General features: G+C 44.6%; 1 protein-coding gene across 2 annotated transcripts in view; it reads left to right on the top strand.

The window, feature by feature from the left end:
* TMEM255A (transmembrane protein 255A) overlaps positions 1 to 18876 on the top strand; it is a 54558-nt gene extending 35682 nt beyond the window's left edge. The window contains exons 3-9 of one of the 2 annotated variants that reach the window (XM_083159311.1): positions 870 to 932; positions 5923 to 6012; positions 8354 to 8422; positions 8516 to 8604; positions 12047 to 12206; positions 13421 to 13564; positions 17974 to 18876. In XM_083159311.1, the coding sequence (XP_083015437.1) occupies positions 870 to 932; positions 5923 to 6012; positions 8354 to 8422; positions 8516 to 8604; positions 12047 to 12206; positions 13421 to 13564; positions 17974 to 18135 (777 nt within the window). In that variant the 3' untranslated portion in view covers positions 18136 to 18876. The remainder of the gene's footprint in view (positions 1 to 869; positions 933 to 5922; positions 6013 to 8353; positions 8423 to 8515; positions 8605 to 12046; positions 12207 to 13420; positions 13565 to 17973) is intronic. The other variant, XM_083159312.1, reaches the window with a different exon arrangement.
* Positions 18877 to 19177: the final 301 nt, after the last annotated feature.

The raw sequence follows: 19177 nt of genomic DNA on the forward strand, positions 1-19177 counted from the left end.
CTTGTTTTCTGATGCCTGAAAAGACAGCATTGAATAGGCATCTGCCGCTATTTCCCTCATAGGAAATAGCGGCAGGGGATTGAATATCCCCCTGTAGATCTTTCAACTGGAACCCACCTTTATATTATATTTGTTCTTTAAACCTCTCTGATTCACTTAATCACCCAAAATTTTTTTTTTATTTATTTTACAATATAATCTGAACATATAAATGTTCATGTAGATAGCAAACACAGACTCATGTCATCAAAATAGAGGAATATCTTGCCCGCTGCCCCTGACACAGGCATATTATCTATATAGTATGTGCAGATGATGGCTCCACTGATTTATGAGATCTTTCAATTACCTTAAATGGTGCATTTGTACTTAAAAGCAGGGCTTTCTTAACAGCAATGTAGGCCATGGGCAAAGCAAAGCACTGGAGCCTCTGCCCACCCGTTCACAGGAACCAATTAAAAAGAAGTCATAACGTGTCCCTCCTGCACCATCTTCCCACATGCTTCTATATAAAGCAGGCATGTCCAACATTGGCCCTCCAGATGTTTTGAAACTACACATCCCATCATGCTTTGCAATAGTTTTAGCATTCTCTAATAGCAAAACTGTGGCAAAGCATGCTGGGATGTGTAGTTTCACAACATCTGGAGGGCCAACGTTGGACATGCCTGATATAAATAATGGCTTTCAGCACTCTGATTGGTGGATAGCTCCAGCCATCTAACAATCAACAAAGTGACAGCCATTCACTGGGGGGCAGGTAGAGAATGATGTTTCCCCACTCTGATTGTGGGGCCCTTGGCAGCTGCTCGGTGTGTATCTATATGTTACATTTGCCCTGTGTAACAGCATTTCTTTGTTTTCTTCAGCTCGGGTTTGGGTCCATACTTGGAATAATCGGATCCAATTTAATAGAAAACAAAAGACAGATGGTAAGTGGAATATACTCTGACAGAACAGGATTTGCAGTGTAAATATCTAACTTCAGTGCCAAAGTGAATATATTTTTAAGATTATCGCAATTGTTTTTTGTTTTTTTGGAATACATTTGGTTACCCAATATTACATGACTATATTTATAAATAAAAACCAAGAATGTGAGTTGTGAGGGCCTCATTCTATATTAGTGGGATTAGCAATGTAGATTAGGAGCTATGATCGGATTCTCCTGATAAGATGATCAGTAGCTGCTGACTTTATGATATGGAGTAGTATCTGAGGCCCTCATAAAGCCAAGGCGATCCACAGCAGTAAGGTTATCTATAATAACTACTTAGCTCCGATATACCATCCTCTGGTGTCCACTGTCCTACCAGAGTAGTGTTTTTCAACCACTAGTGTGCCTTGAGCTGTTCTCAAGTGTGCCCCCAGATCTAGAGATGCCCAAACTAGTTTACAGCCACCACCAGTTCAAATGTTATTTACTAGTCTCTTCTTTTCATGTACAGGGCCATTTTATTTTTTTTTTTACCTGGGGGACCAGTGTGATTGTTTTTTATATGGGGGCCAATAGGTTTGTTTTTTTTCCTGTGGGGGGCCAATGTGCTTTGCCCTGTGCGGATCTCATGGTGTGCCTTGGCAATTTTAAAATCTCATTTAGTGTGCCGCAAGGTAAAAAGGTTAAAAATCACTGTACTAGAGGTATGAATGCAGTGCTTTCGTAGTGTAGTGACATACAGATTGTTTGCTCCCTACAGTAAAAGCTAGTGTGACCAAAGCCGTAGGGAAGCTTTCTCTAATGAGCTGTCCCCTGCTTGCTCTGAAGAGTCAGCAATTCATCATGTCCTTCCTGTGTCAGTGGAAAGATAAGTGCATTTGGTCATCTTCATTTGGCTGGGGTTCAGAACTGAGATATTGACATGAACATTCCTGTCAGTCAGTCATCAGTCATGAACATCAGTCAGTCGCGGGCTGGCCATTTTTGGGACTCTGCAGCCGTGTGACATCACGTGTGCAGATGCTGCTGCCTCCCCTCCCCCAATTGTTTAGAGACAACTGTTTTGTCCGGACCACCCACCTGCAATGACAAGTCACCTCCCCGGCAAAAGTCAGTTGCCATCCCCAACACTCCAACACAGCCCCCCTGTCGCACCTTAGACTGCGGTTGCAATGCGCAGATCTGTGTCTTTTACTGAATTACTGACAAATGCTGATACCTATGACCCTACTCAAACCCCATGAATGAAACCCAGGTGTGCAAGCCTCCATAGAATCCAGTGCTACACAATATAGAATAGATTGACTATTACCTGGTAAAAGGATTGCTTATTTTTATATTAAAACTAACGCGTTTTGCTGTGAAGCTTTATTAAAGGTAACATGGATCGATCCATGTTACCTTTGATAAAGCTTCACAGCGAAACGCATTAGGAGGTGGACTACAATTCTCAGTGGAGGTGGACTACAAACCCCAGCGGTATAATGACCCCTCAGCAAGGAACCAGCCTGGACAGACCGGAACTTTGCCACACCCAGCAACATCAGTGGTTTACTCCACACCTATATTGGATGTATAAAAAGGACTCTGGACCATCAAAGTAAAAATCCGCATTACATCTAGGATCCATGACCCAATAATCCAACAGGTGGACAGTAACTACAGTATAACTACTCTAAAACAATATAGAGTTGGTCCATAATTTATCCAGGTGACAATAGGAATGGACATATGCTAATATGTCTTACTCAGTGGTATATTAAATTATCATATATTTTATGAATATAAAAACTATGTAAAGTCAATCCAATGCATTTGTGATTTTTAACAGCGCTGCACACCCATTTCCCCTTTTTTGGTTTTCTTGTTCCAGGCTTGACATACCTGCAGCTGCTACTGAGTTAAAGCAGCTCCTGCACATTGAGCCCCTTCGGGTACACTTTCACATACCTGGTTCAGGTAGATAGGATACCCTTTCAATTTTTCCATGTTCCCTAGGCAATGTATATTCGCTGCCTAGCTAGAATTTAAACGGCATCCGGCGAATGCGGCCCCTCCCGCCCAGCGAATCCCTGCATTTGCATGCGAGTAGATTTGTACGCTTACACATCCGCTCGCATTTGGCCGCACTGAGGAATAACCATTCGATGGTCGCTCCCCGTAATGAATAGTAAGCCAGGATTTCCTTTTATTTAAACAATGTCCTCCAAGCAGCCATTGACACACCTGCATCTGCAGGGGTATGCCCAGCAATGTTCTCCTGCTTCTGCCACCATTCCACCCACTATGAAGCAAACTCACCGGCGAGGGGCAATGGGGACGAATTCGGACCTGACCAATCCAGTATGAATCGGCCCCTAAGATATTTATTCAGTTACGTGGCAATCATCTAGGTGAGAGAAGCCAACAAAATAAGCCCCATTCACCATTTACTACACTTTGCAAAACTTAGGGACATTGCTCTTTGTGGCAGCTTTGTGCCAGTGTACATGAATAGCAGGTACTGCACCGGCCCCCACTGTGATGTCATCATCACAGAATTGTACCATTAGTACAACTGTGTGATGTGCTCAGCTTAACTAAATTCCAAATGAGCCCAAAGACTATCCTTCTAATCTTCACATTCTCTTTTCTCCTCGATTAAGATGCCGGCAACATTAGATCACACCTAACAAATATAGAAAGTGGTCTTATATTACATTAGCTCTACTTCAGTTATTGGTGTTTGCCAGTACTGTGGTATAGGTACACCTGCTTCTGGACATGCAACTAAGTACTTCTAGTCAGCGTTTGTCAAAAATAAGTTTTGTTTAGGAGACCAACACTAAGTATAGCGGGCATGGAAACTTGTTGTTAAATGTTCACGGTAAATACAGTATGCTTATAAAATACTAATACTATATGTAGTAATTGGAGACAGCTATTTTGAATGACTATGGAAAGGATGTAATAACCTTGTGCGGTACAACCCACCACTTGCATACAGTATGTACTTGCATATGGCTGTCGCCAGTTCCTGGACTTCTGGGTTATAGTCCCGTAAGTCACTATGTGATGCAGAGTGATGCAGCAACCACAGGGGATTGCTGGGAGGGATCCAATCAGATCTCTCTCACAGCACCGATGCAGAAAGATGCCTATAGGCTACAACAGGCCTTTGCTGACATTACTCTCTGCATTGAAAACCAGACGAACAGGGCTTGATACATACAGGAAATGCAATCCTAAAAACTGGGGTTTTACCACATTTTTCCTTAAATACATCCCACCCTATGGGGGTTATTTTGGTTCACTCTTTCTGACAAATTCTTTCTTATCTTCTGTGCACTGCAGGGGGGAAGATGTAAAATGTGCAGAGAGATCTCACTTTGAAGTAAAACCCCACCCAAATCTAACTCTCTCTGCACAAGTAACAGTTGTCCCACCTGCAGTGCACATGGTTTTGTCCCACCTGCAGTGCACATGGTTTTGTCCCACCTGCAGTGCACATGGTTTTGTCCCTCTAAGAAGTAATTTGTCAGAAAGAGTGAACCAAAATACCCCCCTATGAGATGTACTAAGCCTTAGAGAGTGATAAAGTGGAGACAGCTAAAGGATGGGATGAGCTAAAGGGAAAATGCAGCGAAAGGCCACATTTACCATATGTACTAAGCCCGGGACGCCGGGGCTTCAGTGCTGACTGTAATGCCAGCTTTTGTTGGCATTACCTTGTAGAAGCCTATGAGCTGCTTACCATGTCCATGCTGCAGGGGGATCTAAATCAGGGGTGGGGAACCTTTTTTGTGCCAAGGGCCGTTTGTATGGGGAAAAAATGCTTTGGGGGCCATATGTAAAAATTTCTCTTACAAATTCCCCTGCTGCAGCCGTTCCCACGCTCCGGCGGCTGCAGTTGAATGGGAATGACAGTCTCTGGCTGATTAAGAGGAATCTCGCAATAACTACCGACCTCTTGCGAGAATTCCCTGTGCTTGACTCCAGGCAAAGTCGCTGGGCGGGTGGGCGGGCCCCCAGGCCTGAGGTTCCCCACCCCTGATCTAAATAATCCTTCTCAGAACATGCACAGAGGAACACCTGGGGCTGAAAGCTGGAAGTGCAGGATTCACCCAGCCTGGAACATGGCAGTCAGGAGCTGATTGGTTGGTACTTTGTATCTCTCCAATGTATCACTCTCCAAGGCTTTGTACATCTGCCCCGTATGTTTTAAGTACTGTTTAATTTATTATATACTGTATATCTCAGTGTTCTGAATGGGAAAACTGGCAAATGCATACTGGCTTACCAAGCACTCTGGTCTACTTGTTATATAGCTATTGTCATTTAGGCCCTTATTCTGATCGGTGCGGCCGGATCCGATCATGCGGCCAGGACCGTGCGTGTGAAACCCCGCCTTCCATACGGATCGCAAACTCCGTCCGTACGCGGTAAGAAGCTGGCCGAACGGACCGCACGTGTATTTTTCACGGAATACGCCTCCTCCATCTAAGGGAACCTCCCCCATCATTCGATGGTCGCAGACCATCGAATGCAGGACCGAGTGTTCCACCAGCTCCCGCAACCTCAGACCACACGGACATTTTTCCGTGCAAAAGCAGGGATCTGGGCGGGCAGCTGACATCCGGCGATGTCATATGTCCGCCCCCTACACGTGCGTCACGGCCGCATTACCATACGTACGCCCAGCGTTTTCATGGGAACGCCCATGAAACGCGGGGCGTATGCATATGGTAATGAGCCCAAATAGCCCTTCACGCCCCTCTCCACCCCCTGTTCGGAGTGTTCACATATCATGCGGGATTTGGCCGTACGCCCCGCTCGCACATGCGCAGAGACGCCTCTGCACATGCGCAGACACAAAACATCGGCGGGCGGAACGCACGCGGATATACCGCACCGACCAGAATAAGGGCCTTAGTCTGCTGTCAATGCATAATTTTATATTCCGGTTATAATTAGAAATTAATATCTACTTTTTATTCTATTCACAGCTTGTAGCATCTATAGTTTTTATCAGCTTTGGAGTGATTGCAGCTTTTTGTTGTGCAATAGTGGATGGTGTTTTTGCTGCCAGACATCTAGTAAGTAATTCAGCAGCTTTACTCAAACATATCAGTGTGTCAAGATTGATGCTTTGGGCCTATTTAGACCCATTCGGAAGGTGACGAATTCGATCCTGTTCCGAGGTTGGGGGGTCTGCACATGCACTATTTGTGCATGTGCAGACCCCAGAAGCGAACGGCTTCGGTGAGTTTCACACTTGCCGGGCCGTTGGCTCCAAAGGGGGCAGACACTGGGCCGGAGCAGGGGAATTCCCAGTGTTTAATGGGCGTACCCATGAAAAATAATGGTGATCATTATTTCTCCTGGAATACAAAAAGGGCTCTCATCCGTACAAACAAACTACCTCCTCCTAGTCTCCTACTATAGCTGCACCACCTTAAACGGCACCTCAAACAGGACAATGAGAGGTATCCTATTTGTCTATTTGAGAGACTTTTTTTTATAATTTTTTCTACTTTAACACATTGACAGTTACTAACAATGCCTGTCTACCAATAACAAATAATTGGACAGTGATAAACGGATATAATATATTAAACCTCACTCGGGCATTTAAACCCAACAAGGCTTCTTATAATACTAACAACTAAGGGCTATATATGTTTTTTATTTATGTGTTTTTTAATTCAATTTTACTCCCCAGGGATTTATATATAATAATAAATTCATTTTATTTTATATGTGGTTCCCAGCGCAGTTTTTATATGTTTTTGTATTTTATATCGAAAGAGGTGTCCCTTGCAAAATTACAATACTCCCCTACATCAAATAGATATTATAAATATTTATACTTGCAGGACAACTGTACAAGTCCTTCAACCAACTCTTTATGTTACCCTGTATAGGCAGATGCCTACTATTAGGGGGAGATCAGTAGGGCCCCAACTTCAATAATTGACAATAACCAGCCCCTGAACTGGGTGGTAGAAGGTTGGATTCTTTCATCTAGGGAGTTAAAAGGGTAAATTACACCCATCCCAGCAGAAGAAAACCTTACCCTGAGTACTGGATAATAATCAAGAGGGATCCAAGAGACACAGGGCTGGATGCTCTAATGCTGGGTACACACCAAAACTATTTGGATTGGATGCAAATCGTATGCAAATTGGATTGTACGATTTGCATACGATCTGATCCCCTCTGTATTCAGATGAATGGATCTTTTACAGATCCTACCTGCAGCAGGTAGGATCGGATTCGGATCCAATTCAGATCCAACCAAACGATTTTGACCAAATCTGCATCCAATCTGCATCCAATCAGTCTAAATTGGATCCAGATTGATGGGATTGTGCCAAAATCGTTTTGGTGTTTACCCAGCATTAGTCAGCGGTTCTCAAGCTGTGGGTCCTGACCCCAAAGTGGGTCCTGACCACCTCAGCATGGGGTCGCAACTCTATGGTGTTGATCATCAGGCTAATGTGTCTGTGGATGGGGACAGGGTATAACTCATTAAGTAAACACCCACTGTTTCCCTCTTCCATCTCACTGACACCCTTTTCCATTCACCCCATTACCCACTGCCTCCCAGTCACAAAAGCGGTCACTTCACTTCACTGACCACACATGTGGCAGACATTCAGTAGTAACTTGGGGTCATAATGTGGGGTCATGTAATCATTTTTATTGTCTGACGGGGTCCCAGAGCAAAATAGTTTGAGCACCCCTATTCTAAGTGAAAAATGCGGTAAAAACCCCGTTATTGTTTTTTTCCCGCATTTTGACGTGCATGATAACCTGCACGCTAGGTTTTCGCTGCGGGGGGTATCACCAGCAAACGCTGGCGATACCCCATAGAAGCCTATGGGCTTCCTTTCGCAACCCCCGCCGCCCCACACCGATGCACGCTGCCCTCCCCCCTCCTGCCTGGACCAGTGAGCTCCTCCTCCCTAGCCCCTACATCCCGTTCCGGGTGCAAGGAGGAGGAGGCGGAGCCTGCAGCAGCAGCAGGATCATCAGCCGGCCGGGTAAGGGAGGGAGGGGGAGCCACTGGGGAGGTGCCGGGACCCGCTGCACATCACTGGGCCCATCAAAAAGGGCAGTTTTTTACTCAAGAACTGTCCTTTGCAATAATTATTGCATATGTTAGTGTATATGCGATAATTATCAATGCAGTAGCCGGCGAAGTGGGGCCTCAGATGTTAGTGCATCCCGCCCTCATTCATTAGTAAGTGTAATTAAAGCCAGTGGGAGATTAGTAGCCACATCGATGATGATGACGATGACCAATTGATAATGATACTTTAGCTTTTGTCCCTAGTATCACAGCTGCATATGTTTTTATCTTATCTTTATGGAATATTCTATTGAAATGACATGATGCACACACCATATAATATCATTTATTTTATTTGAAAGGATCTCAGGCCTATCTATGCAGGCAAATGTCGATACTATATCTCCGAAGACAGGGACCACACTACTGAGGTGAGATTTCATTTCATTTGCTATGTTTTTGTATGTTGACAATTAAGAGTTGTTGAATTAAAAACTTTTCCTGTTTATTTGACTCCCGTTCAGGTGACATGTCAGATTCCAACTCGGGGCTCTTGCTTTTTGAAGATTAAAAGCCACACATGTTACTGTTGCGAGCTGTATAACTGTGGGAGGTGAGAAATAGCTACAGGGCTTTTGGCGTTTTTAAATTATACACATTCCCACAGTAACAAAAAAATATCATGGACGAGATGCACTAAACAGAAAATGGGGTAAAAACCCAACTTTCGAGGTTTTTACAGCATTTACAGCTGGTGTAACCTCCCCGCTTTGCTGCGGGGAGGTTACACTAGCTCTAGATGGCGTAACCCCATAGAAGCCCATGGGCTTCCCTTCACATCCCCCACCGCCCCAGCAACCCCCGCTGATCTGTGTCAACCCCCCCCCCCCTCTCCTCTGTCTTACTTCTTCCGGGTGCAGGGAGGAGGAGCCACCAGGGAGAGCCACCGGGGACCACTCACACGTCCCCGGGCACATCTCAAAGGGCAGCTCATAATGCAAGAGCTGTCCTTTGCAATAATTATCGCATATGTTAGTGCATATATTTGCGGTACTTGGCGATGTGTGGCGTAGAGGGGCCATGGATGTTTCTGCATCCCGCCACATATCTATTATATAGAGCTGTTAGTCATGTGTCTAAGAACTGTGCAGTAGAGAGGGAGGCACAACCCTCTGCTTCCCCCACAACTCTCACTGGCAGCTGCCCGGACACCACTACCTCGTCTATATTACAACTAACAGGCATTTCCCACTTTAAAGCTGTCAATCAAGCTCCAGGCGGATTAATATATTGGCCAGGAGCAATATATTGGTTAAGGCGGATATACATTACCAAGTTGCATCAGAAAATGGTGGGAGGAGAGAGATAAGGAGAGAAAATGGTGGGAGGAGAGAGATAAGAGTAGGGTGGGAAATCCCGGGATCGGCGGGATCCCGGGATTTGGCACCAAAATCGCCGGGATTTCAATCCCGGGATTGGAGTTTCCAATCCAGGGATTTCTGGATTAGACGGCGCATGCAATGTCGAGCAGCATCTGAGCTCCTACTCAGATGTTGCCCGGCTTCTACCGGCGCGGCTCTGCATAGCGTGACACAATGTCATAGTCACGCTGCGCAGGCCAGACAGCTGCACCGCCGCTCCCGGACATTGCCTGATGGGTCCTTACAATGTTAAATGGCCCCCCATAGTCAATGCCACCCCCAGGATCAACGCCAAACCGAAGCGTGGCGAGGGGCGGCGGTACGCGTTCTCCAACCTTTTCATACCCCCACTATCCACGTCGGCATGGATTTTAGATAGTGTGGCGAGCGAAACGAGCCACCGAGCCCGAAGTGTGGCAAGCGCAGCGAGCCCCGTGAGGGGATGCGGAATACGAGCCCGAAGCGTGGCGACCCCCACGAGGGGACGCACAATACATGTAAAGTAATCCGTGTCCGCTCGCCACACTTCGGGCTCGGTGGCTCGCCACACTGTCTAAAATCAACTCTAAGCCGACGTGGATAGTGGGGGTATGAAAAGGTCGGAGGATGCGTACCGCCGCCCCTCGCCGCCCCCCTATCTAAAATCAACTCCACGCCGACGTGGATAGTGGGGGAATGAAAAGGTCGGAGGACACGCACCGCCGCCGCTCGCCCCGCTTCGGATTGCCATTGATAGTGGGGGTGGCGTTGCCAATGGGGGTGCATTTAACATTAAAAACACCCATCAGGGTGCTTGTACAATTAAATATCGGATCGCATCGCATGCATGGCATGCCGCTATATTGCATGCGATGCGATTGTATAAGATGTAATACAATCAAAATCGGGGGTGCCATGCTAGGAAACAAGTACCAAATTATATATATGTGTGGCCAAATGTAATAGCCTCCGAGTTCGGGGGCTGTGTGGGATCCCAGACGATCTCAGAGATTTTTCAAAGGGGAAATCATTTACAAGGCATGTTTTTGCCTTGTAAATGATTGCCCCTTTAAAAAACCTATGAGTTTATCTGGCCTGTTAAACAAGGGGAATGTGTGTGTGTGTGTGTGTGTGTGTGTAGCATAATAATAAGCTGTGTGCAGAGAGGAATAGAACTTGATGTGTCTAAATTAGACTTTGTTAGCCTCAGGGCAATTAACTTGTGGGGGGTCCTCTAGTTCACATTATGGTGGGGGATTTGAGAGAGAGAATGGAGTTAGGAATTAGGGAAGAGAGAGATCAGGAAGGAGGAGTAAGAAAAAGAGAGAGCGGTACACAGAGGGGGGTATTAAATCCGAAACAGTCGGAATCCCAGGCCACGTTTGTCTGATCCAGCATTAACTCGACAGTCGTAATTCAATGTTTCGAGTGTTGGGAACATTGAATTACGACTTGTTGAAAAATGGCTGCAAATTTGTTAGTCTGCGGCTGTTTCCGACAAAAAAAGGGCCGACTGCCTTCAATGCTGTCTGTAATGGCTGTGTTAAATAGGCAAGTTCTGCCCTTGTTTTGCAGAATAATCCAGGGTGCTGTCCCAACTCCATCCCCACAAAAGGTTGCAGATTGTCAATCAGCTGTGAGCAATCACTCAGGACTGTTCTGCAAATGCACAGTACCTCAAACATCAGATTTATGCCTAAACCATCAGGTTTGTGTACAGATCTGAAGCAGGCCCTCGGTACGCACTGACTGCTTACAGTAAGGAAAATGCATTCATAAGAATTTTTAGGACTTTTTGCCACTGTGAAATACAGATATGTCCTCATACATCTTTGCTGCTGTCACGCCAAACAAGCCCCTCTTGGCACACCAGGTCACGTGAGAATCCTCTAGCATTGGGGGGGATTATTTGCTAGATCTTGTCGGTGTCCCCTTCTGCTTCGTCTCGCTAATGAGGCGAAGCAGGGAGTGTTATAGTGGCGCTCTTAGCGCCGCTATAATAAATCTACCCCTAAGTTCCTGCTGAAAAATAGCACTGCTTGGGCGGGATGTATCAACATACATCGCCGCCCTTCGCACGGCAGCCGCCGCGATGCTACCGCATATGTACTAACATATGCGGCCAGCATCGGGCTGCGGTAACGGAGACCCCCGCGATACCTGTGATGTGGGCGGCGGGGGTCTCCGTCACCTCCCGGCGGCTGCCAGCGTCCCCCTGCGTCTCCTCCTCCCCCCTGAAGCCGGATGTCCTCCCGGCTGTGACACCAGGGGGAGGAGGAGGTTAAAGGAGGACAGGAGGGGGGGGCGGCACGCGGACGGCGTACGGTGAAAGAAGCCCATAGGCTTCTATAGGGTATCGCCACCCTATAGAACCGGTGATGATACATAGAAAAATGCGGTAAAACGTGGGTTTTACCGCATTTTCCCTTTAGTACATCCCGCTCCTTGTCTGTATGTCCACAATTGGTATGCTATTGATAGCCATAGATCCTTGTGGATCTGTGCTGCATGTGTTCTGTGTGTATTTCTTTTTGTGTTTATTGAGTGTTATATATGAGATGGGTTCTAAAATAATAAGGCCTTAATGCCCTGGAAGGTGAGTAGACTGGATCTGAGCCATTCTATATCCATAACCAAAATACATCATATTTGCAGGGCGGGAATTTCAGGTCTATACTATGAATACATTGATGTAAAAAGCTGCCAAGATGTTATACATCTATACCACCTGCTTTGGTCGGTAACTATCCTGAACATAGCTGGTCTTTTCTTGGGTATTATAACAGCCGCAATACTCGGAGGATTCAAAGATATGGTGAGAAGAAACCTTTATATTTGTTTTTATGCAATTTATTACAATAATGCATGCAAATAGCTACTGCTGATCACCGCACTTTGGGGATTATTCTAGTTCACTCTTTCTGACAAAATCCTTCTTAGATGGACAAAACCATGTGCACTGCAGGTGGGGCAGATGTTACTTGTGCAGAGAGAATTAGATTTGGGTGGGGTTTTACTTCAAAGTGAGATCTATATTGCAGTGTAAAAATAAAGCAGCCAGTATTGACCCTGCACAGAAACAAAATAACTCACCCAAATCTAATTCTCTCTGCACATTTTACAACTGCCCCACCTGCAGTGCACATGGTTTTGTCCATCTAAGAAGGATTTTGGCCTTTATTCAGATCTGATTGCAGTACAAATTTGTTCTCAAAATGGGCAAAACCATGTGCACTGCAGGTGGGGCAGATGTTACATGTGCAGAGAGAGTTACATTTGGGTGGGGTGTTTTGAAACTGAAATCTAAATTGCAGTGTAAAATTAATGCAGCCAGTATTTACCCTGCACAGAAACAAAGTAACTCACACAAATCTAACTCTCTCTGCACATGTTACATCTGTCTCACCTGCAGTGCACATGGTTTTGCCCATTTTGAGAACAAATTTGTACTGCAATTAGATCTGAATAAGGGCCTTTGTCAGAAAGAATGAACTAGAATAAGGCCCTTTGTGCTACATATATCAAGCTTCAAAAAGTGGTAAAGTGGAGAGTGATAAACAACCAGCCAATCAGCTCCTACCTGTCATTTTTCAAACTCGGCCTGTAATGTGACAGGAAGGAGCTGATTGGCTGGCTGTTTATCGCTCTTCATTTTATCACTTTTCGCAGCTTGATACATCTGGCACTCTATTTGAAAAGTTATTTTGCTGATATTGATATTTTCATATGCGTCTTCTCCAGAGAAGAGATGAGTTATTTTCATATGGATCTTTGAAAGAAATCCATACAGACCATTACTCCTCTATAAATGGGAATGCAGTGAGCTATGGTATTACATGAATATTAGAAATGTTATTAATAACTTGGATAGTTGTCTGCACTTAGTTTTCAGATGCAATATGTGACTTGGTGAGGGAAGCCTGACACAGCCATTTTGTTTGACCTTCAGAAATTCAGACAACTTAGATGAGACACCAGTTTTTATGTTTTCTTGATGTGTATAAAGTTATTATATGCATATATTTGCAGAATCCCACCGTTCCTGCCATTAGTTGTATTGTGGAGACCCCGCGCCCCAGAGTACAGTACAACACAAGACCACCAGTGCCGTCTTACAATACCTACTACCACAGCACCCCACATTTGCCACCTTACACTGCCTATGACTTACAGGTATGTGACAATGTAGATCTGATATAAAAATAGTATATTGTGACTCTACACTACAGCCAGCACAGGAACATTCCAATGTTGAAGCTGTTAAATCATACTTGGCAACAGGCAGGGAACAGTTCACTTATACACACTTGTGGATTCTAAGGTGGGCATTTACTATTCTGACAGTATCTTTATATTCCTATAAAGGGACTGATTCTGAGGTGCACACAATGCGATATTTGCACAAATGGTCAATGTTTTTCAACTGCACATGCACAGAAGTTCCACTTTGTGAAGAACTATTTTTACACCATGCAACAACAGGAACATGACACAAGGAAATCACTATGCCACTACTTGATAAGGGGGCTAATATCAAGCAATGCAGATATTTACACAGTTGAACAATTATTGTCTGACATCACACGTCTGAGTCCCACTGCGTACATGCTGCAGGGCTCGCAGAGTGGGTTTATTCCCAATTGACAATTGGGTTACTCAGAGCTTTAATCACTGAATGGGGAGCCGGCATTGGCCAATGTATGCACACTTATCAATGCCAGCAATGATTAGATTGGGGGCAGGTGGCCCTTGCTTTGGCAATTTCCTCAGTTGTTCTGCATGTACAGATGACAGAGGATGTTGCTAACAATACGTGGGAGCGAATTGGAGCATACACATTACACGATATGAAGAGTTTGATGTTCTGACATGTCGTTATCACAATCAAAATCATTCAAAATATCATCTAGTGTGGACCCAGATTTAGAGCCCTAAACTGCAGATTGGATGCAAATACCATCTAAAAAACAGCTGATCGGATCTGAGGAGGCGTAATAGGCAGAGATGGTGCATATGTAAAAGCACATAGAACTGGATGTGGATTATTAGATAGACAGGGGTAAACTTACTAAAATGGGAGTTCTATTGAAGTTGGTATGTTGCCCATAGCAACCAATCAGATTCTACTTCTTATCTATTTGGCAACTTCTAGAAGAGATATAGGCCCTCATTCAGATCTGATCGCAGTACAAATTTGTTCTCAAAATGGGCAAAACCATGTGCACTGCAGGTGGGGCAGATGTGAATAAGGGCCATAATCTGATTGGTTGCTATGGGCAAAATCCCATCTTCAATAGAACTCCCATTTTAGTATATTTACCTCACAGTGTCTAGATCAGTGAGGGCTAACTTGACACTCCAGCTGTTGTTGAACTACACACATTCCAGCATACCCTGCATCAGTTTTAGCATGGCCAAATAGTAAAACTGTAGCAGGGCATTCTGGGATTTGTAGTTCAACAATAGCTGGAGTGTTAAGGTTAGCCATCACTGGTCTAGATAGACAGTCAATAGGTCGACACCAAAGGTCAATATGCAATGGGCCGACATGATCAAGCACTCAACATGAAAAAAGAAGACATGAGTTTTTAAGATGGATGCCCAATTAGTGTAAAGAGTACCCTAGCATGGGGAGCCATGCTTCTGGCCTGGTGCCTCACTTCAGTCGACACACTTCAGCATTCTCAATTGTAGTATGAAAGAGTCCAAAAAAGCTTTAAAAAATTGCGAAAACTCATTCCAACCTTTTTATAGGTCTACCTTTTTCATATTAACCTTTCCAATATGTCAACCTTTTGCATGTCGACCTTTTTGTGTTGACCTATTGACAATCTATCTAGACACTGTAGATCTATCAACTGGAACCAGAACTTTACTACCCTTGATTGTGAAGCTAAAGGCCCCCATACATATGAAAGACATTGCACCCAATCACACAATCTCAATGGATTGCAAAATGGATTGTATGCAGATTGTGTCCACATCATTTGCACACAATCATACAATGCCGGCCCTGGAGGATTGGTCAGTTGGGATTGGGAGCAGATTGCATGTGTTTTAAGCACATGCAATCTGTCATTAGATGGCTCATACAACCGGGGTCATTTGCCACTCCCTCCCTGACTAGCAGAGAAGAGAGGGGCAGCTTCCGGGCGACCAGCGGCAGTGAAGACGCTGGGAGCCTCAGAAGTTTCAAGTGGCAGATAGGCGAGAGGCTGCAGAGAGAGGTGGACGTCCTTTTGCACAATTCTGTCACTAGTCTGAAAACAGTTTTCAGAGGATTGCTGCATTAGGGCTATTTAATAATGGAGAATGCTGCTTATGTTATCTTTTCTTGAAAAGTAAAATTTTTCCGAATTCTAAGAATTGTATTACGTGGCTCATACATGAGCAGTATGGGGGCAAACGCACATCACACATTTATATATTGGTACTTCATATACTGTATGAGAGATGAATACAGAACTACAGGACAAGTAAATCTACGTGAAAGGCTAACATGACAAAACATCATCCTTAACAGGTTGTGCCCAAGTTTACTGTCTTGTACTTCTACCCTTGTGCTATACACAAAAAAGATATGTAATTACCAGTACATTTATGGGGCCTACACTCAGGGAGATTTTGCTGAGCGATGCTAGATCTCTCAGCAAGATCACTCAGCGCTGCTCATTGATGTGTCGAGTGATCTGTCAGTGCCAGTGTTCTCTTTTGGGAACACTGGCCCTGACCGGTTATTTAACTAGATATTTCCAGTTTTTTTTTCCTGTGCGATGAGGTGCTGCGCACCCGCGGCACCTCATCGCACAGTACAAATAGTATGTGCTGCACATACTTTTTGTACTTGCTTTTCATCACATCGCATCGCATGCACAAGGCATGCGATGTGATGGATGCTATTTTAGCCCAGAACGCACGCCGGGATCGGAGCGTGTATGGGCACCTTACGACCAGGGGTAGCCAACTCCAGTCCTCAAGAGCTACCAACAGGTCACATTTTCCAGAGCACCTAGCTTGTACAAAGGTGCACTCAGTACTCACCGACACATTTTAAAAGATCCACAGGTGGAGCTAATTACTTAATTTGTGATTCTATGAGGAAACCTGGAGAACATGCACTGTTGGTAGCTCTCGAGGACTGGAGTTGGCTACCCATGACTTAGACCTTGGGTAGCCAACCCTAGTCCTCTAGAGCTACCAACAGTGCATGTTTTGCATGTCTCCTCACAGAATCACAGGTGAGCTAATTAGCTCCACCTGTGTATCTTTTAAAATGTTTCAGTGATTAATGAGTGCAGCTGTGCAGCAGCTAGGTTGTCTGGAAAATGTGCACTGTTGGTAGCTCTCGAGGGCTAGGGTTGGCTGCCACTGACTTAGACAATGCCCTGAAAGTAGGCCCCATAAGGGGAAAATTAATCGAGTTTATCTGTGACTAATTGCTTTTCCTTGAACAATTCAATGAGAAGTTACATCTCCATACTTAGGGTCAGATGTACTAAACTTCAAAAGTGATAAAAAGGAGAGTAATAAACAGCCAGCCAATCAGAAAAAAATAAATTGGTACTTGTGAGTTATCTGGGCGCCCGATTTCTAAATCGGGTCGGATCGGGCACATCGCATCGCATCGCATGCGACCATCGGATGCGATGCGATGCGATGACCCGATTTTTCCATAGGAATCAATGTTAAAATTGACTGAGTCCATTTTAACATGGAATTCAATGGGAAAAAGGGGTCCTTTTCATACCCCTACTATCCAAGTGGGCATGGAGTTGGATATAAACCTGTGGCGAGCGTAGCGAGCCACCGAGCCCGAAGCGTGGCGAGCGTAGCGAGCCCCGCGAGGGGCCACAGAATACCGTCCCCTCGCGGGGCTCGCTTCGCTCGCCACGCTTCGGGCTCGGTGGCTCGCTACGCTCGCCACAGGTTTATATCCAACTCCATGCCCACTTGGATAGTAGGGGTATGAAAAGGACCCCTTTTTCCCATTGAATTCCATGTTAAAATGGACTCAGTCAATTTTAACATTGATTCCCATGGAAAAATCGGGTCATCGCATCCGATGGTCGCATGCGATGCGATGCGATGCGATATCGCATCGCATCTGATTGTATGCCTTAACTTAAGGCATACAATCAAAAAATCGGGCGCCCAGATAACTCACAAGTACCAATAAATTAGTTCCATCTGTTAAACCCAGAACTTGACTCACTATAAACTCAGTTGAATCTACCCCTATGTGACTATAGTGTTATGCAGAATGCCCTTATGAATGCAGTTCCTAGAGGAAGAGCTGGTAGGTGACAGTGATGCACCCTATTCTATTTACTGTACGCAGTGCCCTTTATGAGAACTCTGCTGTTTGTTCATTTTACATCTGATTTTAAATGATCCTTTAGTAGCACAGCAAATCTCACAAACCTAAATCCTGCAGCAAGACTTATGGGTTGAAACCCATCATAAATATAAGCTTTGACTATGTATAAAATGTGTTAATAAATAAGTTGTAAATGCATGTATTGATAGAAGTAGAACATGGTAATGCAGCAACCCACTGATATATGTGTCTGCTTGTTCTGCAGCATTCCAATATCTTTCCAGCTTCTACTCCTTCTGGCTTGTCAGACGATCCTAATTCATCATCACAGTCCGGCCCTAGTTTCATGTGGCCATCCAATGCTCCCCCTCGTTATTCTCCACCGTATTTCCCACCAGACGAAAAGCCGCCACCTTACACGCCATGACCTTCACGGGCACAAGACCTCGTCTCCTCCGAAAGTTAGGACACATACCTGCCAAAAAAAACGATTAACTTTTATGTCAGTACGCATTTAGGTTACTGCACCTATGTGGGCTGAATGACTGCTATTGCATACTATACATGTGTATACAGTATATGTGTGTGTGAAACACCTGGGATGCAACCCTGACTTTTTAAATTCTGCCAAAACTGTAAATGTACACGTTCAGCTTTACATGGAAGTGACAGAAAGGTTCATTCAATGGTGCACTCATCTCAATGTCTCACTAGCATGTGTGCTTCATTTGTCGTTCAGTTGTAGTTTATTTCTCTATGTGTAGTGACTCACAACTTTCTTTTCATGGATACCGTGTGGAAACCACCTATCTGGCACACCCCACCAGCTCCAGCTGTCTTTGTTCCACGCTTTTCCCAATTAAATAAAAGCACCAGCAAAGCGAATGACACCGCAGAGTTTCGGGATAAGTATCCAAGCTTTGGTTTCAGTGCATTTGAGTTGTGTGGATGGGAAGGTCTCGAAAGTTTTTTTTTTAATTAAAATAATGTAAACTTACATGGAGGAAATGTTTACATGAAAATCCAGGGATTCTATCACTGTAATATAAACTGAGCAATGACTGGGGAAGTCTCATTGTATCATGCAACATCGGTGCCTCTTAATTGTACTATAAGATTGTGAAGATATCGCTATGTATCATAAAATAAAGTCTGATGTGCAACAACACTGTGACCACCAAACACGTTCACTTTTTATTAAAGAAATGTTTAGCCCAACACATAAAGGAGTACACTGCTAAGTCACTATGGACCATAGTCATAATATAAATGCTGAAATTCACTAATCTTCAAAAACAAACCCAAGAAACAGACCAAAAACTAAAAGATTAGACAGAAACTATCCCTTATTAATTACTTGAGGTACAGATGAGTCCTTTTACAATGTTGCTGCAAGAGGTAGATCGCAGGTCCTGGAATCCTCAAGCATCACATTGGCCCTTATTCTGCTTGGTGCGGCCGGAGCCGCA

The sequence above is a fragment of the Crinia signifera genome, chromosome 9 (genome assembly GCF_055691185.1).
Source record: "Crinia signifera chromosome 9, ASM5569118v1, whole genome shotgun sequence".
In the NCBI taxonomy this organism is placed as follows: domain Eukaryota; kingdom Metazoa; phylum Chordata; class Amphibia; order Anura; family Myobatrachidae; genus Crinia; species Crinia signifera.